At 45.6% G+C, this 23,241-nt stretch overlaps 1 protein-coding gene across 1 annotated transcript in view; it reads right to left on the bottom strand.

The window, feature by feature from the left end:
- The window catches only part of SLC2A4 (solute carrier family 2 member 4), a 169,736-nt gene that overhangs the window by 61,013 nt on the left and 85,482 nt on the right, over positions 1-23,241 (bottom strand). Inside the window, exon 2 of the mRNA XM_086946096.1 lies at positions 2,111-2,227. Within this exon, the coding sequence (XP_086802222.1) occupies positions 2,111-2,227 (117 nt within the window). The remainder of the gene's footprint in view (positions 1-2,110; positions 2,228-23,241) is intronic.

Below are 23,241 nucleotides of genomic sequence, written 5' to 3' on the forward strand. Positions count from 1 at the left end.
TAAAGTTAAAAAAAATAGCGATTTCGCTAATAGGGGGAGCAAATTACTATGAAGTTGAACTTGATGGTAATTTGGAAAAACTTCGAAAAATGCACTAAAGTGCATTTTTTAAAGTTCCATTTTTCACACAGACATGCCCTTAGGGCATGTGTGTGTGCAAGATGTACCCATATGCAGATTTCAGGGGTGCAACAGGGTATCCTTTTGACACCCTGGCACCCTTGAAATTGCAATCTCAATTTGCGATTCTCTAATTGAGAATCGCAAATTTAGATTGACATCCCATTCATTCCTATGGGCCTGTAGGTCCATAGGAATGAATCGGGAGGTATTCCTTAATTGCGACTTGCAATTTGCGAGTCGCAATAAGGAATTTTAAGAAATCGCTATTTTTTAAGCGATTTCTTAATGCATAGCATTTTGCTATTCCTTATTAGCGAATCGTTATTTTTCGCTAATAAGGAATTGCAAAATGGATGCTTGATGCATCTGGGGGTAAGGCCCTAAAACAGACTCACCAGTGAGCGAATCCTGTGTTGGCTGATGATTTTTCACTGAAATCACCTTTGAAAGAAAATATATACCTTATGAAAACCAAGATTTAATTCAGATAGGGTGCATTGTTTTTTTATAGATATTGGAGTGTGAATACATACATTACATCCTCGGAAGAACACTCTACCCTATCCCAGTGCACCGTCAAACATATTAATTGCTTAATTTGTACTGGTGTTTGCCGGTGCTTGGCACCAACACTTCCTTCTCAACACTGGCACGTTGTATGATAGTCCGCCACATGGTGGCACTGTCTGCCTATTCTCAGTAGGACACATCAGTTTAGCAATTCAAATAGCAGTGTCCAGGCCATTGGTACTGGCCTTTTGCTGCGTTGGCTGAGGCAGTGAGTAGTGTAAGATACAGTTGGTTCCTTAGCAGTACCTTGGGCCCTGACACATATTTTACATTTTTTTAATTATATAAATTAAGCAGTATGTATACTGAAAAACCTAAACAAATGATGAGTGCTTGAATACATTCTGTAACACAAACTAAGGTGTGCCCCAGATCAACAGCATGATTGCCAGTAAGGGTCCTACTTCACCGCACCATACATGGGTTGTACTGCAAGTATCTTGTGTATATCACATCACCATCAATCGATGCCTGATGAAGACTCCAGGAAGGGCCGAAATGCGTTGGCGGGGCTGATCATTTGTGTATTAATGTCATAAAGAAGAATGATTTGCATGATTTTCCATTTCCAGTGTTCTGTTGGATTACATCTATGTACTGAACATGGATTACTTGGTGTCCATCACAGCCAGAACAAATTAAATTGTAGTTACAGATCCCTGATGCGGTGACTGTTGTAATATTTGGAGCGCTTCTCGCTTACTTGTGTTTGGGGAAATATTCCCTGGAGAAATGTTACCCTCCACCAAGCAGTGCAAAGGCAGAACTACCCGGTAGCACCAGAAAAAGCAGGGAACAAACTCTGCACCTTGAAAACGACCTTCAGACACACACAGCACCCTCAGAACCGGCGGCGTGCCCAGCCATGTACCACAGAGACACATTCAGGAATGCAGGTGTAAATGTAGCTTTTGCCTCAGAGCCAAGTATTGCCGCCCACAAGAAAAGACATTCCCCCCACATAAACAAGAAGTCAAACCCCCAAAAGAGAGTACGAACAAGCAAACGTATCAAAGATTATTTAAGCGGACAATCAGCCCTTTGAAAAGTGAGCAAACTTTTCTGAAGTTACAGTGCACAGAAAATATAGTATGACAAATGGCCCACAAAAACAAGCATACCTCAGTGGCATTCAGTTCAAACAAGCAACAACCCACATACATCTCATCCTGAAAAGAAAGAGCGTGGGCTCGGTCGCACCTCCCTCCCTGCCCCAGCCCTCCCGACCAATCAGCGCCCACGGATGCAGAGGTACACATGGGCCATGTCTACATCACTATTTGGTAATGCACATTCCAGTGATGTGATTCATAGATAGGCTGACCCCAAACTATATCCAGCCCCCTGGAACTACCAAACAAACATCCGTCCATAGTAGATTCACATCAACCTCAAATGCTGTGCACCAGCGTCTTACCTTTTGGGGCGCGTTGATGACCCCGATGTTGTACCCAAACTGCAGGGACCCCAAGACTGCTGTGAAGACAGCCAGCACCAGGCGGCCCGTCACCCTCTTCTGCTTCACCTGCTCCTGCTGCAAAACAGAAACCACACAGCATCGAAAGGGTTAGAGCAGTGGCCAGGTGTGGATGTGAAAAACCTGACACTACTTTCCTCACTCTCTGCAGTGACCTGTGTTTCCTCTACACAGCACTACTCTCGTGACACTGACCTGTCCCGGTTCCCACTTTAGTATTTGCCGCCACTACGTGGAACGAAACTGCTTGTAAATGTTGTCATCTTAAATGAAATGGGCAGGTGTGCAACCACGCATGCGCGGCAGTCCGCGAGCCCCGACTTGCCCATGCGCACCTCCATTTAGTTCCCATGTTCCCGCTGGTCTCTACTCTTTTCACAGTTCTAACCCACCTCCTGCTCAGCCTAACTTCTCGAGACTAGAAATATTTAGGTCCAAAGTTTCAGAGGCTCTGTCTGACTATGACTCAGTACAGGGTTGGATTGGGATTGAAAATCGGCCCGGGCACGCAAAAAAAAAAAATCGGCCCAGATTTGCATAATCACTCCTCAAATCACGTGTTAGTTTACAGTGGTAAAAACAAGTTAGGCCACTTCTACTCAGGCCCTCTGCCCCCACTCAGTATGTGCAGACATTAATGGGCCGGCCAGCGAGACAAAGGGAGTGACACCTCTTGCCTGTTGCTAAACTGAGGTAATGAGCGCCCATCTGCCTCAAGAAAGGCCACTCAGACACCTACTGGCTGTATTCGAACAATGGAGACAGAGCCCAAATGGCCAACCTAGACTTCCAAAAAAAGAGGCCCACAGCAGCACTCGGACGCCGGCCCCTCGGGCATTGCCCGAATGCCCGCATTACCAATCCTACGCTGACTCAGTATATTCTAACATAGAGGCATCCTTCAGTTTTATCTCTTCTACTCTACAGAGTTTGGGGTGATTGCCTTTACAACTTTTCCCCCAGAGGAAGCAGCTCTCCACTGATGTTGTTGGAGGTGATTTGGGTGCTGCGCTACAGATGTTTTTTTGCCTCTGTCCCACGGCCTCCGTCGGCTGCTACCCAGACCTCCCCGTGATGTTCTCTTGCTGGTGCCCCAAGATGCCCCCGAAGCTTCCTCGAGTTCATTTTGGTGAGGTCAGTTTGTAAGGGGTCAACATGGTAGAGACAAAAGACCTTCCATGCTCTGCTGCCAATGCCTTGTTTACCTCAGATTTAATCAATACATAATGCAGGCGTGGGCACTGTACCGCGACAATCACACTGATTCAATCTAGAGCATGGTCTGAAGCCAGCTTTGGCCAAATACTTCAGGGTAATTTGTCAGGCAAAGTCCAAATTGGTTCCCCTGAGGGTATCAGAGCACGTGCCTCGCTCCCTCAATGGCTCCAGTTACTGCTGATGTTAGGTACTCGCTTTGGCCGATACCAAGCGTCTTGCCTTCGTCCCTGCGAGGCATGGAGACCAGGTTTCTACTCAGCAAATCAAGACCAACACTGTGCCCTGTAAAACCCCCTTTCATGGATAGGACATGCCAGACCCTACAAATCAACCCTTCATAACCTAGACAAACATTGGTTCCACAAGACGTCTACAGGTATCCTGCATGCTGTGCCTGCTGTTACAGAACTCTGAGGGGACCTGGATGGCTGGAAATTCTCCCACTTGAACCCAGGACAAAGACGTGGACTCTTAGGGCCAGTTGACTGACCTCCTGTGTGGCTACAAGAACACAACAAGCTACACGAGGCCTTTTTCCTGAAGTGCCCAGCTGACCATTAGCAACTGGAACACTGCCTGACATCCTGAGAATCTCTATGTGCCACACTCTGAGGTCCTGGGGACCTTAGAAATGTACTCCTGTGGTTGTTTGGGCACCAGAAGAAAGTTTGGAAAGTTTTGAAAACTTTTCCTCCAGAGCTTCAGCAGGGCTCACCAGAAAGAAGTATCTGACTGGCAGTTCCACAGGGCCAGATCGGACTTCAGCTTTGCCCCGCTCTAAAATCCACACACCTCTGAAAAAATGGAAGTACTATTCTGTATTGGAACCAGCCTGGCTCAGCTATCTGTCCGTCAGTTCCACAGTGGCGGCAACAATATCAGCGGCGACCCATGCAGGGAGAATTTGTCTTCTAAAAAAAAGTGAGTGTGCTGGGTCTTATAAGAAATGTCAGTGTTTTTATTTAAGAAAGTGACAAAGTCTCTTACTGAAGTGGGATTTGCTTTTTGAGATCCAGACTTTCACTAGGACCAATCCACTTGGTATATCTGACCCAGGTCTAGCTGAAATTGCTCCTTGTTCCCAGTGTACCGCGACCATTCAATTACATTCAGAACTTTATTTTTTTGGTGTTTTTTCCACTTAAATCTTAAAAAAAATCATATACCTGGTTCTCCTTATTGGAATTTAGACATGTTTGTATTATTTTGCGTATTAATGCTTTCTTTATTTTTTATAAACTGGAGTGGGATTTTATTGTTTTGTTTGTTTTATATTTTTTTACTGTTTAGGCTCTAAATGATTTACACATTCTCTTTAAGTTAAGCCTATCTGCTCTGTGTCGTAGCTACCAGGGGTTGAGCTCAGGTTTAAAATATTGAAACCTTTGACTGGACCTAACAGGTTAGTGACTTTATTACTTTCGGTGAACTACCATCTGTCCCAAATAATAATTCACTTTCCTTTAAATAGTAAATATATCAGGCCTCCTGCCTTTGTAGTGAATTTTTATAGTAAACAGATCAGATCTAGAGGCACCAGAAATACATTTCAATAGAGAGCCATACAGGCTAGTAGCAGTTATCGTTGTCTTGTCACCATAATTAACTCAGGCCTCCTGTACTTAGCTTAAGCTTTTCCTCAAGGCAACGATCGGGTCATAAAATGTCAAAAGTATACAATGATAAAAGAGTATAAAATGATAAAAATAAAATAAAATGATAAAAAGTATAAAAAGGTATAAAATGATAAAATGACCTGCTCATAAAATGACACAATTATACAAAATTACAATTGGCAAAGCAAACTCTAACCCTCCCAAAAGGGGCCAACAAGGATTCTCACAGTGCAAATCTTCAATATCCCAGGTTTGTCAGAGGAGGTAACCAATACCAAAACGCTTGCCGGTGTGAGATTCCATTTAACAAAATACTTATCAGTAGGCCTTAAAACAAAGCGATAACAATCCATCCTTAAATGCCTATTGATTTTAACATATGCTTTTCATAATAGATATGCCACAGCCATTATTAGAATGTTTCAGGCCCATAATCTTTAAGTTTGGATTTTGTCACCATAAGCACCTCAGACCTACTGTGTTAGACATAAGCTTTCCAACAAGGCAACAATCAAGTTTACCATGATAAATGACAATTTTTTATAAAATTACAATTGTCAAAAAAATACAAAATACCTTCTAAGAGAACCTACTAAGGATTTTTGTAGTGCACGTCTCACAGGGTCTCCTACTACGTTAATCTGTGAGATTTCAGATAACAAAATACCTGCCCACAGGCTTTAGCGCAGTGTAATAACAATGCACCCTTACATGCCTATTGCCTTTAACACATTTTTCACAAGACGCAAGTCAGGCCTAATGGTTTTGTCATAATATTTCACAATAAACAGATTTAACCTATGGAATTGAGAGTAAACAACGTTTACCCTGAAACTTTTACAACGCAGGGAATCACAGCGCTGTCGTTACAAAGACCCCATTGTGAATCCGCATACCATTACTCCGCAAGTCAGAACACGACTTGCAGGGGGGGGGAGGAGGAGGTGTTGGATTAAAAATCCAACACCTTCCCTAGTGCCCGCACAGACTGGAGTTGGAATAGTAAATTATACTATTCCAACAACCAGCGCCCCCCCCTTCGCAAGTCGTTATTCCGACAGGCGGAGTAATGGTATGCGGAGTCACAACGCGGTCGTTGTAACGGCCGCGTTGTGATTCCCTGCGTTGTAAAAGCCAGCAGAATAACGTCACATATTCGGAATTGAGTATAACGTTTCCCAATGAACTGCTAAGACCTATTGCCTTTACCATTGGTTGACACCATAACCAATAAAGGCCTATTGAAATGCACATGAACTGCCAACCATCATGCATACATTATGGAATTACAAATATGTAGAAATATAGGGCCTCATTTACAAGAAAATGACGCGCAGTGGTGACGCAAACCATTCAGCTGCGCCGTGTTGCGCCATTTTCAAAGCACAGGGATGCGTCATATTAACAACAATACGACACATCCCTGCTCTTTCGCCTGCGCTGGCACACAGTTGTCTGCCATGCACCAGTACAGGCCCCCTTGCGTCATGTTGCAAGGGTGCCTGCGCTGTGGGGATAATTGCTGTTGCGCAGGAAGGGACACCTTCCTGCAAAAAAACTATCCGCAGCACATAGAAAGAGGAAAAAATGAGGAGAAATGTGTTTTGCCAGTCCGACGCCTCCCCTGGGGAGGTGTAGGATTCTGACAGATTCCCACTTTTACAAAATATTGTAAACCTGGAATGTGTCAAGTTGCACGGATGTTGCGTGGGAACACCCACAGCAACACCCATGGACCACCACTTTCACGCAGAGTATTGCATGAAAGGGGCCTCTATTTACAAGGCCATGAAAAGTCACTCAGGGTAATTCAGCCCCTTCGTTTTCAGAGCAATATACAACCCCCTCAATAGGGTCCAACAAGAATCATGACAGTGAAACCCCTCTGGGTTTATTACAGTGCGTGGCCAATAGCAAAACTCTTGCCTACTGTGGCAATCTGTCAGATTACATGTAAGAAATTACCTGTCTATAGCCTGCAACACAGCTGGATAACAACTGACTGTTAAAGGCCTGCTAGCTTTAATACATTCTTCCCACAATAAATAAGCAAGGCTCACTGTCTTTGTCGAAACTTTTCATAGTAAGCAGATCAGGCCTAGGGCATTGAACATAACTTTTCCCAGTCCACCAACCAGGCCTCTGACTTGTCTTCATAACCAACTCAGGTCTACTGTTTTGAGTGTAAGCTTGCCCACCAGGCATCCACTGTGTGCACAGTCAAAACATCACAAACTTACACAAAATGATGTTGCACTAACCAAACTTTATCACCAAAGAGGACCTAACAACCAACCTTACAGAGCAAATATTCTATATCCCTGTTTGGACACAGTGGGTAACCACAACCCTTGCCTCCTACAGTAATCTGTGAAGGTCCATCTACTGTGACTGTTAAAAGATCAAGCAGAATGAACATACAAAAATATTATATTTATACGATTTTATAAAAGCGATGGAATGCTGCCTTTTTACCCCAAAAAGTACACCTAGTTCCTCCTTTCTCCACAGAGAGCAGAAGACGTGTGAACTGTTTTTGCCAGGCTTTGCTCATGCTTGCAGACACGTGTGTGTATGTGTGTAGGTGTGTGTGTGTGTGGTGGTCCAACATCAAAGGGCCGCGCCAGGGGCGTAACACAGTCCCCTCAGCCCAGCACTTCGGCCGGAGAGCTCCTGATAGACTCCGGAGGGGGCCCCTCCAATTACCTGAAGCTTTTTTACGCCACTAGGCCACGCATGATATTTACATGACGTGTACCAGGGCCGGTTCTATGATTTGCGAGGCCCTGGGCCAAAAGTGAATGCGCGAGGACCCTCTAATTTACTTAAGGGAATGCGCGAGGCCCCTGTGATTTACTTAAGTGACCCTATTCAGAGACACCTCCAGCCTGATAGGTGTGAGAATTGCTTGTGGCCTAAAAGTTAAAACCATGGGGGCGCTAAAATCCTGTACAATGGGCCTCCTGCAGTGTCTCTGAATGGGTCTACTTGCAATTAGGACAAGGGGAAGCGTCTCCCTCCCCGAGGCCTCCAGACACCAACTGAGAGGCCCAGGGAGGGGGGCGCCTCCCCATGACCCTAATTGCAAGGAGACAGTGAAACTACAAGGCACACGATCGGTTCGAGGCCCCATGCTGATGGGCTGAGTGCGAGGCCCTGGGCAGCTGCTCACGCTGCCCATGCCTAGCGCCGGCCCTGACGTGAACAGCCGACCCGGAAGTGAATGGATACGCCATCACTAGGTTGGTTGAAGCGCTTTGCCCCAGGCGGCACTGACAAGGAAGCACAGCTGGTGCTGAGGAAAGGGCACAGCTGAGCTTGACGCACTGTGATGTGCCCGGCTCGGACACGTACGAAGACTTTAGGGTCCTGTTTCATACAGAGAGGCCAGCGATGACGAGGGAGCATTCCTAGAGTCAAGCCACGCTAGCACTAGGCAATGTGAGGTCACTGGTGTGCCAATATGAGATGGAATGCGAGAACTACTTGAGTCACACATAGCGGCATAGGGACAGAGGTAAAAGTGTAACAAAAACAGTAGTGGAAATGAGAACTGTGGGGGAGGGGCTCTTCAAAACAGATTACGATTAAGTGACAGATGTACTAACATATTTTGAGGGCGCAAATGGGTTTTAGACCCGTTTGCAACCACAAAAAAAATGTGCCCATGTACTAATCCTATATTGCGAGTCGCACATCAATTTGCGACTCGCAAAATAGGATTTCCGACTCGCTATTAGGAAGGGGCGTTCCAAGGGCGTCCCTTCCTAATAGCAACTCCTGAAGCTATGTATGATTGTTTCGCGACTGCAATTGCGGTTGCAAAACAGTCACAGTTTACCACGCTTCACAGAAGGGTGGTAAGCCACTCGCAAACAGGAAGGGGTCCCCAGGGGTCCCCTTCCGCTTTGTGAGTGTCTCTCAAAACATTTTTTAAGGGCAGGCAGTGGTCCCAGGGACAGCTTCATTAATATGCATGAGGTCCGCAATTAGCGACCCCGTTGGGAATCGCAAACAGTGTCTCAGACACTGTTGTGCATGCCAATTTGCGAGTCGCAAATGTGACGCAATTTGCAACTCGCAAATTGGTGGGTCGTACATCTGGCCCTTGATGCTTTCAAGATCATCAGGAAAACAAGCAAAAACTATAATCTTCAAAGCGAGTATCAAATAAAATTCTGAACTATTAAGAGGCATGCATCAACCAGAAACAAGAACCGGCAAAGCCAATGGGTTTCACCTCTGAGAAATCTATTGATTTGGTCAATGTTTTTGGTAGACATGTTACATTTGTTAAAAAGCACTATGACGCACCCAGTGTTGATCGAGTCATACAGCCTGATTCATGTAGGTAAATTGCACTCGCAAAGGGCCAGATTCTCAGAATCTGGCCCTTAGCGAGTGCGATTTTTGCATTTGGTATTCATGATACCAAATGCAAAAATCGCTATGTAAGAATTTGCATATTTGCGTGGAATGGCATTTAAGGAATCTCTAATAGAGATTCCTCAAATGCTATTCATGACACACAACAAAATTGCGATTTTGGACTTTTGGGGCCGCTATTTACCGACAGGTAAGACCTGTCGGTAAATAGCAAAAACTCAGAAAAATGCTTTTAAAAGCATCATTCAAAGTTGCATGTAGCACACACACATGTCCTTTGGACATGTGTGTGCGCAACACCTGTCCAAAAGTGCATTTTAGGGGTGCTACAGGGCGTCCTTTGGACACCCCTGGCACCCTTAAAATCGCTATCTCAGTTGCGATTAGCAAATTGCTACTCGCAAATCCCCATTCATTCCAATGGGCCTCTTGGCCCATAGGAATGATTGGGGAGTATTTGCGAGTAGCAAATTGCTACTCGCAAATAAAGAACATGTAGGAATCGCTATTTAAGTAGCAATTCCTACATGAATGCCGTTTTGCGTGCCCTCAATAGCGATTCGCTATGATTCGCTATTAGGGACACGCAAAACGGCATGTACATGAATCAGGCTGATAGCGCTTTATGTTAACTTTAAGACATGCTGTAAAGCAGCTTGCGTTGCTGTGTAATAACCAGTCCCGGTTCTAGTGCATGGGCCAGGCCCACCCCAACATGACCTTTGGCCCTCCGGGTCAGCTGAAGAGGCCATGGAGAATGCACCTATGAAATGCCTCCTCCTTGTGGATGGCCAAATCTTGGAAGTTTTTTCAGTTTGTTTACATTAAAATGTGTGCTCTAGAGGGTCCTTAATAAGTGAGTCATAATTAAAGTGCATTGTTGTTATAAACATGTATAAAGTATGCTCTGATAAAGGGAAAAATACCAGCTTTGGGTGATTTTCACAAGTTCAAGATCTTTATTCAGGTACACAAAGTATCCATAAAAGCACAGACATATACAATAAAACAAATAAATACGTAGTAGCATGCAATGTATTGAAAAAAACCTTTTAAAAAAGGATCTTTGTCTTCAATGCATTCACAACTCTTAGCAGCATGATCAATGAATCCAAATTAATCAGTAGTCAGAGCCGCGGGCTCGCGCGGCCATTCTCAAACAAGTGCCTACATGAACAGTTGCCTCTTCATCAGAAAGTTGATATAACATATTAAAAGCTACCTTAAAATCATTAATATTATGTCTCTTTATAAGGGGGAAGTAAGAACTGCTTAGGGTACATTGAATAAAAGCCACACAAAAATAGGAAATGCAGTGTGGTTTGCCCTGGTCTCCCACACAGGGAGAAGGTGTTAGATCAAGATTCCTTTGAAAACTCAAAGGGAAGGACAGCAGGTATTTGATTGTTCCGGCCCTATATTGGAACAATAAATGGCACCCCCAGCAACCCTTTAGTCCAAACAGATGTATTGTGACTGAGTTATCTGTTGTCATCTTCAGATGGACTACCACAGTCGACTTCCTTGTCTCCGTATTTGTTCTTTCAGCGTATGCGAAATCATATGTAGCTTGCAGATGATGTTTTTTGCTAACACCAATAGGAGTGCTCAGGGTTCATAAATACATGCTGATAACCAAGCTTGTGTAGACTTGCCCCCACTCCTGATAACCAGGGCATCGCGGGACCTTTGCCACAACTGAGACAGTCTTTAATAATATCTCTCATAAGACTCGCCTCCTCATTTTTCCACACTGCTAACTATAGTAAGGGGAGGTGTCGGGCTTTAATCAAATCTTCCATATATGAAAGGGCCTGTTGCTTGTGGCAAATAAAATGGGATGATGAGATGGGGACCACTAAGACTTGTCTGCAGAACCTGTTTTCTTCTGGCCCGATTCACAGAACTAACTTAAGACAAAATTCTAAACTTACTACTTTTGGTATTCACAGAAGTTAGGATTTTGTCTTAAGTTTGTTTTAAGACAGACTTAAGACAGACTTAAGTTAGGATTTTGTCTTCAGTCTGTCTTAAGTCAAAATCCTAACTTCTGTGAATACCAAAAGTAGTAAGTTTAGGATTTTGTCTTAAGTCTTAAGGGGATAGCCTTTCACTTATCAGGGGTAATAGGAGTTAGGTTGGGTGGAGATTTATAACATATAAGATAAATAAAAGCAGGACTAAGACACACAACTGTCTTACTCCTCGAAAGACTGCTATATCATTAGAAACCTGAATGCTGAGTCGGGTTTGTGCCTTCATGTCCCTGTGCAAGTTTCCTAAAAGGTGCCCCAGTGCTTCATCCATCCCACGTAAAAGAAGGTTTGACCACAGCTTGGAATGATTTACAGAATCAAACGCTGCCATTAAATCCAAAAATGCCAAATATATAGAGCATTGTCTGGACACAGTATACTTTTCTATTATCAAGGTCAAATTTAAACATTGTTCGATGGTCCTGAACCGGCTTTGAAATCCATATTTGCAAGGGTAAAGAATGTGCTTCTCCTCTGTCCAATCCTTAATTCCATTGTACAGAACCCTTCCTATTATTTTCTGTGTTGCATCTGTTAAGGCCTGAAACAACCACCCTGCATGCAGCTACCCTTTTTGAAGATAGGCACTTTAGCCCTTTCGATGCTAATGAGGGAACGGTTCCGCCATGACCACGCCCGTTTGCATTGGGGCTCAGCACCGGGGGTAAATCGGGGCCGCACGGATGAGAGTAACAGAGGTTGGCCATGAGGTCGGCAATGGGGAGTGGACAAGATTGGTAAAGATGGTTGTTAATAACGGCACCCAGAAATCAGGGTTATGCTTAATAAGGTCAATTAGAAACCCGTCCGGTCCAGGGGCTTTACCACCCGTACTCTGTTCTATGGCATTCCCTACTTCACTCAATAAAACTTGGACTCCCGTACAGCTTGGGACAATACGGATTTCGGACACCTCTGGGATGGCGGCATAAATACCTGCTCCTCCCATGACTCACCGGTGATGTGACAAGTAATTGGGGTCAGTGCCTGGTTCATGCGTCTCATATCAGATAGAGCAGACCAAAAAAGTCTGCTGTTCTTTATTTTAGCCACCGACACCAGTGGGTCCCACTGTTTAGTTAGAGCGTCCCTCTTTCTCCTAGTGGCGAGTACTTTATATTCCTAACGTAGAGTTGTAACTTCCTGTGGGTCCCTTGGTTTTGCCATAAGGACCCTACGTAAGTGTTGGTCAACCTTAGAATATTCTTTGTCAAACCACCTGGGCTTATGATCGGTTGGGCGTAGACGCCTCAGTAGTAACTTCCCCCTTTTGCACCTCCATTATATATTTTTCTATGTGGGGGTTCTGGGAGTGTTTATGTATTTTATCCTGTGTATGATGCACACAGTAATATACTGTAGGACATTGGCAGTGCATGCCTCATCAGCAGGAGCGGCCCGTGCAGGTAAGAGCGGTGGGGCGGAGGGGCGGAGGGGAGACTTAAAACACACAGACGAGGGAAAATTAATTATTTATTAAATTTCCTCTCATCTTCTGTCGAGCCCTCCCACCCCCAAGCGGCTCACCGCTCTTACCTGCACGGGCCACTCCTGTTCTTTAGGTGAGCAGCCATAAAGGAATCATAAATGTCTGACCATTATCTAAGCATAAATGTGGAATTACTATGCCTATATGTGTGTCTGTCTGTTCTCTGCCAGATGCTGTGGTAAAATAAATAACCGTGTTATCTCATTTAAGATATTGTGCTTGGCTGAATTTATTCTCACCACTATGGCAGGGCAACAAACGTGTGCAATTCATATTCCAATATCTTGTTACAGTACATTGCACATTTCCAGGGTATAGACAAGGCCATTGGAATTAAGTATTTTTGCAGCTGTGGTGTTTTCCACATAATTGATTTGCCACATAATCCATCATCTCCTACATAATCTGCAGATTAAAAAAACAAAACGTTGTTGCTTAAATGAATCAAAAGTTACTGAAAATGCTGCAACTCGTGTTGCCATGTGGTTGAAAGCCCTTCGTAAAGGGTGACTGGTCACCTTTCTGATGCTTATTAGTATACCATGCAGAGGGATCCAACTGAGTTCAGACAGCCGCAGAACTTACAAGTGCCCCTGCAGTAGAGGGCCATTGTCCACATTCTATCGCCCTAAGCAGGGAAGTCCATCTGGATATTGATGAGTCCACCCTGGCTTTTGGCTGGAGGGGGGTTGTGTTGTAAAATGGACCTCTCTGCAGGGTCATCCCCACACTTTTTGCCATCCTCCTCCACCTTTTCTGACCTTGGTTTTGTTGACCATAGGACTCTGAGCACTTTACCACTTCTAGCCAGTGCTAAAGTGCATGTAGTCTCGCCCTCAAACATGTTAATATTGGCTTGTCCCTAAATTGGCATATTTAATTTACTTATAAGTCCCTAGTAAGGTGCACTACACAGTGCCAAGGGCCTGTAAATTAAATGCTACTAGTGTGCCTGCAGCATTCATTGTGCCACCCACTTGAATAGCCCTTTATCAATGGCTCAGGCCTGCCACTTAAATATTGCTTTCACTTTTCCATGCGTTGCTGTTTTTTTATTCAATGAGAGTACACCACAAAAGAATGACATTGAAATAAATAGTTACACATTTCACAGTGTGCAAGGAAGTGAGGGCTATATGTATGAAGCTCAAATGGGTTTGCAAACCGCGTTTGCGAACTCATTTTCACTAAATGGTATGTATGTAGCAAATTTGAGTGCAAAATAAGGAATCGCAAATTTGCGATTCCTTATTTTGCGATTGCATTTAAGGAATCGCAAATTTTGCGATTCCTCAAATGCAATGTATGAAGCACCCCAGTTGTGCGATTTCTCATTAAGAAATCGCAAATTACTACCAACTTGAAGTTGGTGGTAATTTGGGATTTCTTTCACAAAAGCACTTTTTTTGCATTTGTGAAGGTGCCATGTGGCGCACATACATGCCCTTAGGGCATGTATGTGCGCCATATGCGCACACATGTGAATTTCAGGGGTGCATCAGGGTGTCCTCATGACACCCTTGCACCTTTGAAATTATTCTCAATTTGTGATTCTCAAATTGCGAATCGCAAATTGAGAATAACTTCATATTCATTTCTATGGGCGGAAATTATTCCTTAATTGCGATTCGCAATTTGCTAATCGCAATTAAGGAATTTTAAGAAATCGTAAAAGAAATTCGATTTTCTACATACATACCAATTTGCAAATCTCAAATAGCGATTTCTAAAAAATCGCTATTTGAGATTCGCAAATCTGGATGTTGATACATCTGCCCCTTAGTGTAGGGTAAATTGCAAAGAGCAAATAGCCAGTCTTCCTAATGCAAAGATGTCAAGCCTTGGCTGTGGTAACATGGGGCTCCTTAAACTTCAGCTACAATTACAATCTGCTCGATATCCAGGACCTTGTGGTGAAGTCTGGGCGGCTGGGAATGATGAGGGTCAGGGCTGCCGAGTACAGGCATCAGATCGTACTCTCAAATAACTCTCTTGATGCTCTGTATGCCTGTTTGGAAGACATAATGATGTAAATCTAGGGCTTGTAGGCTACCTCCAGAATTACAAATACAAAACAGAGTAACTGTGGGTCAAACAAAGTGTCTTAGTGAACAGCACAGACGGCTGCCGAGTGTACCGTCGGGCAGAGCGGTGCACTATCTTCCAGAGCTGTAGCCAGGTGAGGAGTGGCACGTTCCTCTTACCCTATAGGAGGATCACCAGGTTTGAACAGGTGATATCTGTATCAGAAATCCTTTTTTTTTTATCGCACCCTTGAGCAGTAGCAAACATTATAGGTCCTGAAGAAGCGGGAGATACTTAGTGATCTTTAAACTACCGCAGAAACATGTCGACCATCACAACGAGCCAGTGACTATTAGGGTTACTCACTGGTTATTTTGCACTGAATTGTTTTTTAGCCTTGGAAATGAACGGCCCCAGAATAAAGTCTCTCAGCGTTCATTATCCAATTTTATTATAGAGCACATTCTTCCTTTCTTGATTTTCACCACATTACTCCTGCACTGCTTCTCAGTTAGTATACAGCACCTCCCCTACCGCATAACACCTTCCTTCCCTTGTTGAAGTGGCGACAACTAAGACTCTCCACTTTGGGAAGTGTTTCAAATGATGACAGGGCGGCAAAGGGCGAGTAACTGATGGATATCTTCCCCCATAGTGCGATATCTTGTTGTGTGCTGTTCAAACAACCCTATTAGCACGCACCTAGTCATCCAGACACATCTCACTAAGACACTTTGTTTGACCCACAGTTACTCTGTTTTGTATTTGTACTTTTGGTTAGGGGGCTGTAACTTTGCGGTCGTTAAATATTCCCTGGGACCCTCTGTCTATCAGTTTGTTGTTATTACCTCCAGAATTGGCAGAAATTGAGCCAGTATTGGCCCACCTGAACGCACTCTTGGCCCATCTAGTTAAAATTTCCTGGAACCAGCCCTGATAACGTCGAAAAAAACATCAACAAAACCAATAGATTTGATTTACCTGCCCCCTCCTGCCTCCCCTGCCCTGGGGGCTGGGGTGTAGCAATAAAACCCACATCAATGGGAGAATGCAGCCCTTTTTTTCTTAGCTCTGCTCATGGTTAGACAGGCTTGTGCCGACAGGTTGGCTGGCGACAGCATATAAAGCAGGATTTGTTGTTCCAAGATTGAGCTCATTAGCTATAGGTGGGGAGTTTGGGGGAGGGGGCAGAAATACCATTGGGGTTTCACATTAGTGCCAGGACATTTTGAGAAAGTTTGAGTTAAGGTGTGCGCTGTGACATCACCACATTTCTTAGGTGGGAGAGGAACATCTGGATAAGAGAATGGGGGAGGGAGTTGTACAGAACAGCTGGAATCCTGCACACAGGTTGTTCTGTTAGAGCTCCTGTTTCCTTCATGTTGGCTCACCATCCATGAACCAAGGGGACTGCAGAGAGAATATATGTGGCAAGGGTGGTCTCCTGCAGCAAGGACATACAAAAATCGAGGTTTTTATAAGTGATTTGATTGAGGTCGTTTGATTTATACTGCGCCATGGGTACCACACAGCTGTACCAGTAGCTAGTAAATATATGAAGCTGCAGTTTACCTTTCGTATGCAGCGCACTCCGTCTGAACGCCTCTAGTCACTTGAGTTTGGCCCGACAAAGCATCAGAGTTCATGTAAAGACAGTGGCATGTACATTTTGTGTACAGTGCCTTTACCAACTGGTGCCACGAGTTCAGTAAATCAAAATCCCCACTTATGCTAGCAATACACTACAGAATCATGGCGCGGGTACCATAAACGTTCCCTATCATAAGGCAAAGCAACAATGTAAGAATGCCCGGAAGCTGGGAGGAGAGAAGATGGCCCGCAGAGGCACCCGTATGAAGTGCTCATTCGGAAATGAAAAAGAAGTACCTTCGGGATGAGTAGTCAGTGGAAGGACACTGGCCAGTAGCCGGCGGCCAATGACCAGAAGCTGTACGTGGACTAAGCTCCATGACACGGCATGGATATCAAAGAGCAGGAAGTGAAAGCAGACGACTTGCTGGCCAATCAGAAGCATGTAAATTAGAGCGACGTTGGAATCAACGAAGCTTAAGTTGAAGAAAGTTTTGGGCGGGTTCTAAGCCCCTATTATGATTTTTTTTAACACAAGAGATTGTGTAAGCACAGTGCAGGCACAGTGCAGACAAACCCTAAAACGTGCTTTAACAGCAAAGGCTAATGAATTGTACTACAGTGAAAACAAAGAAGCAATGGCAAAGCCAATAGGTTTGACCTGTCTTTGGCATGTGGTTGCCTTTGCCAGTGCTTGTTTGTGGTCTGTCGATGGAGTGCAAACAGAAGTATATGAAAAATGGATGCTACCAAAACAAGCAATAACAATGCCAAGAGGTCGCGCCTATGAGAGCTATTGGCTAAGCGCTGGGACACCCCGTTGGGGTAGCTGTGCGCTATAAAAGTGACACAAATAAAATAAATAAATAAGGCAACAATGTGTAGCCGTGCTGTACAGCTATGTGAATGCTTTGCATTGTGGCTAAATCTAATTGTTTCAAAAAAAGATATGCTGCAGACAAGGCTAATGCACTTTTTTTATTTTGTATTGCTCTAGCGCTGCATGCATCATAGCCCTTCTTTATATTATTATTTCTAGCCATGCTGCTCAGCAGCCACGCTGCCATACAGAATGGCTACAAATAAGTGCCAAAGTTGGCAATGCCCATGCAGTACAGCATGATCAAAAGGTAATGTCAGAGTCAACAGTCTCAAAGGCGAGACCTGTTGACTTTGCCAATGCTTCTTAGGTCTCACCACAACGCCACTGTGATTCTGAGCAAATGAGTTAATCTCCCATGTGTGGAAAAGAAAACAAATATGACATTTGGGAAACAATCCTATCACATGAAGAAAGAAATTGTGTCCATGCCCATGTCTTAATGAAAATACGTTTGTCTCAAAATAAACGCAGATAGCATCTGTTGTGGCAAAAAAACATCCATGTCAAAGGAGAAAATGGCTTCTTTGAAGTATGTGGTGCATAATAAAACATAGCTACAAATGGCAAGAAGTTCAACAAGGGTGACAGGGAAGAAGAAAAAATAATAGTAGCACCTCAACCACAGCACAATCAGCGGAAGTACAGCAATCAAGCTGAAGCAATCAGTACTTGGTCCATGCTCCAGTCGAAAGAAGAGGAAGTGATGCCAGCACGCTCTGGCCAATTAAAGGATAACAAATAAGTGTACCAAAGAATCAATGAATGTTATGCAAGGTACAGGCTGCACGCCCCTTTTTGTATATCACATCTCTCATATGTGAGAGCGCATACTGTACATGCACTGTTGCAGGTGAGATCTAAAAATTGTAGTTTTTTTCTGTAGCATCCATTTTTCAGATGCTTTTGTCGGCACCTGCTCCCTTGTGCTGCTATGTCACTCGCCAACTGATTATAAACATGGTGGCCATTCTGGATAAGTGAAACAATAATACAACACATTGAATATGGTTTTAAGATGACTACTGCTATAGAAAGCACCAGAACTACATGAATAATACACAGAGCAGCTTTCCAGTGGTTCACGCTGCACTGGATTTTTAGATCAAGCCTACCACGCTGCCTGGCTGCAAGAGACACATTGTGAGCTTACTGCGAGGTAACCTGTTCTAAAAGCCCACCCATTGCTTACCATTGGCAGGCTTTATTGTCACTTGCATTAGAGTGCTTCTTATTCGCTAGCTTTGCTTGTCCCCCAGCTTGTCTGTCTTGTGTTTGTCCCTCCCATGGAGCATAGCCTGTTTTCTATCTCTGACTGGGAGGCTTTCTTTTCTTTGACTGCTCACTTTTAGAGAATTACTTTTTTTTGTTTTTGTTTTACCATTCCATGAGGTTGCATGTAACTTTAGGTTAAGCCTTTTTGCGGTCTGGTTGAAACAGACATATTGTGGGCTCCTATGCGCTTAAAGCCCACCTATGGCTCTTGTTCGCTTGCTTCCTTTTCAGCAGCTTGTGCATCTTGTGTTTGTCCCTCCCACGGAGCATGGCTTGTTTACCACCTCTTTGATTGGCTGGCTTTCATGACCTTCCACTGCTTACTTTAAAGGAAACATGTTTTTGTATTTTTAAGCATTTCATGAGAGTGCATGTGTTTCCAGCTGTGGTCTCTCTTGTGCTTCTCCTCCAGGGTTGCCCTCTCACTCAAGTGCTTCCCACTGCACACCCCACCGCCCTTGCCACACCCCACCGCCCTTGCCGGACCCCACTGCCCTTGCCACACCCCACCGCCCTTGCAGGTCATAGGCCGGATTCCATATTTTTAAAAGATGTTAATAAACTCAAGAGCTGAATCTGAGTTTGTGTCGATCGAATACAATAAGGGACATGAATAAACTGCATCTCAGTAAACTACTAGAAATAGACAAATTAGAAATAGACAATGTATAAACAACAAAAAAGCGAACGTTTGTGGCTGGAACATCTTTTGTTTTTATGATGAGTTGTATTTTTCTTACTTTAAGTTGCCAATGAGGGAGGGGGCCTTTGGTTCCAGGACATTTTGGGGGTCTGGAGCAAGCAGACATCGAACTGCGCCCAACTATTACTATTTAGTTGAAGCAAAAAATGCCCCACACTTTCCCTTTTGATTTCCTACACACAAGATCTGTCTGCTGATCAAATACTATTCCACCAAACCATTTTAATGTCAACCCCCTTGGCTTTTGGGCTTGGGATATTACTCTCTTTTATCAACCTCTGAAGATGAAATATGGATTACTGGCTAATGTGAGCATCAGGGGCCGTATTACAGAAAGTGCCACGGGGCACCCGCTTTGTGCAACCTTGGGGCACTCTGGTATTACAGAAGGGGATGCTTCTGTAATATAGATAGCTCTGGCGCCCATGTAGCACCAGCACTATCCCAAGAGGGTGTTCCCTCATATGCATGGGGGCGTGGTCCTGTCACTACCTCAAGAGGGCGTTCCCTCATATGCATGGGGCGTGGTCCTGTCACTACCTCAAGAGGGCGTTCCCTCATATGCATGGGGGCGTGGTCCTGTCACTACCTCAAGAGGGCGTTCCCTCATATGCATGGGGGCGTGGTCCTGTCACTATCTCAAGAGGGCGTTCCCTCATATCCATGGGGGCGTGGTCCTGTCACTACCTCAAGAGGGCGTTCCCTCATATGCATGGGGGCGTGGTCCTGTCACTACCTCAAGAGGGCGTTCCCTCATATGCATGGGGGCGTGGTCCTGTCACTACCTCAAGAGGGCGTACCCTCATATGCATGGGGGCGTGGTCCTGTCACTATCCCAAGAGGGCGTTCCCTCATATGCATGGGGGCGTGGTCCTGTCACTATCTCAAGAGGGCGTTCCCTCATATGCATGGGGGCGTGGTCCTGTCACTACCTCAAGAGGGCGTTCCCTCATATGCATGGGGGCGTGGTCCTGTCACTACCTCAAGAGGGCGTTCCCTCATATGCATGGGGGCGTGGTCCTGTCACTACCTCCAGAGGGCGTTCCCTCATATGCATGGGGGCGTGGTCCTGTCACTATCTCCAGAGGGCGTTCCCTCATATGCATGGGGGCGTGGTCCTGTCACTATCCCAAGAGGGTGTTCCCTCATATGCATGGGGGTGTGGTCCTGTCACTATCTCAAGAGGGCGTTCCCTCATATGCAAGGGGGCGTGGTCCTGTCACTATCTCAAGAGGGCGTTCCCTCATATGCATGGGGGCGTGGTCCTGTCACTATCTCAAGAGGGCGTTCCCTCATAGGCATGGGGGTGTGGTCCTGTCACTACCTCAAGAGGGCGTTCCCTCATAGGCATGGGGGCGTGGTCCTGTCACTATCCCAAGAGGGCGTTCCCTCATATGCATGGGGGCGTGGTCCTGTCACTATCTCAAGAGGGCGTTCCCTCATATGCATGGGGGCGTGGTCCTGTCACTATCTCAAGAGGGCGTTCCCTCATAGGCATGGGGGCGTGATCCTGTCACTATCTCAAGAGGGTGTTCCCTCATAGGCATGGGGGCGTGGTCCTGTCACTATCTCAAGAGGGCGTTCCCTCATAGGCATGGGGGCGTGGTCCTGTCACTATCTCAAGAGGGCGTTCCCTCATAGGCATGGGGGTGTGGTCCTGTCACTATCTCAAGAGGGCGTTCCCTCATATGCTTGGGGGCGTGGTCCTGTCACTACCTCAAGAGGGCGTTCCCTCATATGCATGGGGGCGTGGTCCTGTCACTACCTCAAGAGGGCGTTCCCTCATATGCATTGGGGCGTGGTCCTGTCACTATCTCAAGAGGGCGTTCCGTCATAGGCATTGGGGCGTGGTCCTGTCACTATCTCAAGAGGGCGTTCCCTCATAGGCATGGGGGCGTGGTCCTGTCAATATCTCAAGAGGGCGTTCCCTCATATGCATGGGGGCTTGGTCCTGTCACTATCTCAAGAGGGCGTTCCCTCATATGCATGGGGGCGTGGTCCTGTGCAAATAAGGGAATCTCTTTGCCTCAGGCGCCAGTGCCGTATTAGGAACGCAGGCGCGAAGGCAAAGAAGCTGCCAGGAGGTGGCGCACTGCCAGTGCACCCCTGAGGGCAGCCATCTTGAGGGATAAAAGGGAGTCCCATGGATGACCCAGACAATCCCCTGTGGGCGGGTTCGTGGCTTTACAGCAGCTGCTCCGTATTTCACCTGAACGCGCTGCCCTGTGTAGCACATTCATCATAATAGCGTGCCTTTCCCTTTGCGCAGGGCGCATCTATTTGAAGGTGCACATTGGCACAAACAGTAAACGTGTGCCATAATAGATTCCCTGGGCCCATATTACTGAAAACGTGCACTTTCTCTGTTTGTGTCACGGCGCAACTTTAAGTAGGTTCGCTGAGTGCAAAATTGCACTCATTATGTAGAATACACTGCCTTCAGGGGAGCCGTAAACGCACGCTACCCCCGGGCAGCACATTAAAGAGAAATACGGAGCAGCTGCTTCACAGCCGCTATGTGTTTCTCTGTGCAGGCGGCAACCTGCCCGCACTTTCAAAAGGGATTGGAGAACCCCTTGCAAGGTGAGTGCAGTGAGTGTCAGCATCCACCAGGGGGGAGGGGGGTCCCATGGACCCCCCTTTTATCCCTTGAGTGGGCTGCCCCCTTTTTGTGGCGTGAAACAACATTTACAACGCTGTCTCCACAACACGGTACCTTTACAACGCAATCATTACAACGACACCGTTGTTACCACACGTACCATTACATAGCAAGTCGTTTCAACGAGTTGCTGTAGGGAGCGCACTGGTGTTGGATTTACAATCCCATTCCTTCCCTGCTGTTGCACAAACTGGAGTAAAAATGGTAAATAATACAATTCCTAAGTCCAGCGCGCCCCCTACAGCAAGTCGTTGCAACGAATTGCAATGTACTGGTTCGTGTTGTAACAACGCAGTCGTTGTAATGACCGCGTTGTAATGGCATGCGATGTATTTGCATGCGTTGCAAAGAGACAAATTCTTTTGTGGTGCACTTTCAGTGCACCTCCTAAGCATGTTTGTCTCTGCGCCCACAACTGTAAATACAGCATGGGCGCAGAGGCTAAATGATTCCCTCATTTGCATGGGGTCACGCCTCCATGCAAATGAGGGAACCCCCTCTGTTGATAGCGCTGGTGCTACCTGTGCGCCTGAGCTATCAGTATTAGAGAAGGGGCCGCACAAGTGTCTGTGGTCCCTTCTGTAATACCGAAGTGCCCCGGGGGCACGCAAAGCAGGTGCAAATGCCTGTTGCACCCCTGGTGCACTTTCTGTAATACGGCCCCTGTAATTACAGGGTGCAAAATGGCAACCTGTTTCAGATAGTGCTATGAAAGGACACTGGGTCAAATTTAGATGTTAACCCCTTCAGCGCAGCGCGAATTTTCGCGCTGTGCTGAAGGTTCTAATGAGCCAACGGGCTCATGACGGAACGGTTCCGTCATGAGCACAGCTCAACCGACGCTCATGATGGAACCCTTCCGTCATGAGCATGGAAGGGGTTAAGAAAAGGGTTACTCTGTCACAAAGGTGACGGATACACCATCCACCTAAATATATATCCCAATATAGCCCATGGGATTTTGATTTCGGCGGACGGGCTATTCGTCACCATTGCGATGGAGTAACCCGTCCACCGAGATCTAAATCCGGGACAGGGTTGGTTTTGTTCCTTGAGCAGTTACTTCTCTCCTGCGGACATGCAGGGCTCTGGCAGATTGTGGAAAAGGAATTCAAAAGCACAGTATACTGTGCACAGTTCTTAAGTGACTGTGCTAGTGAAAAAGCCTTACATGCATATCTTATCCTGTGA

Source organism: Lissotriton vulgaris, chromosome 12 (genome assembly GCF_964263255.1).
Source record: "Lissotriton vulgaris chromosome 12, aLisVul1.2, whole genome shotgun sequence".
In the NCBI taxonomy this organism is placed as follows: domain Eukaryota; kingdom Metazoa; phylum Chordata; class Amphibia; order Caudata; family Salamandridae; genus Lissotriton; species Lissotriton vulgaris.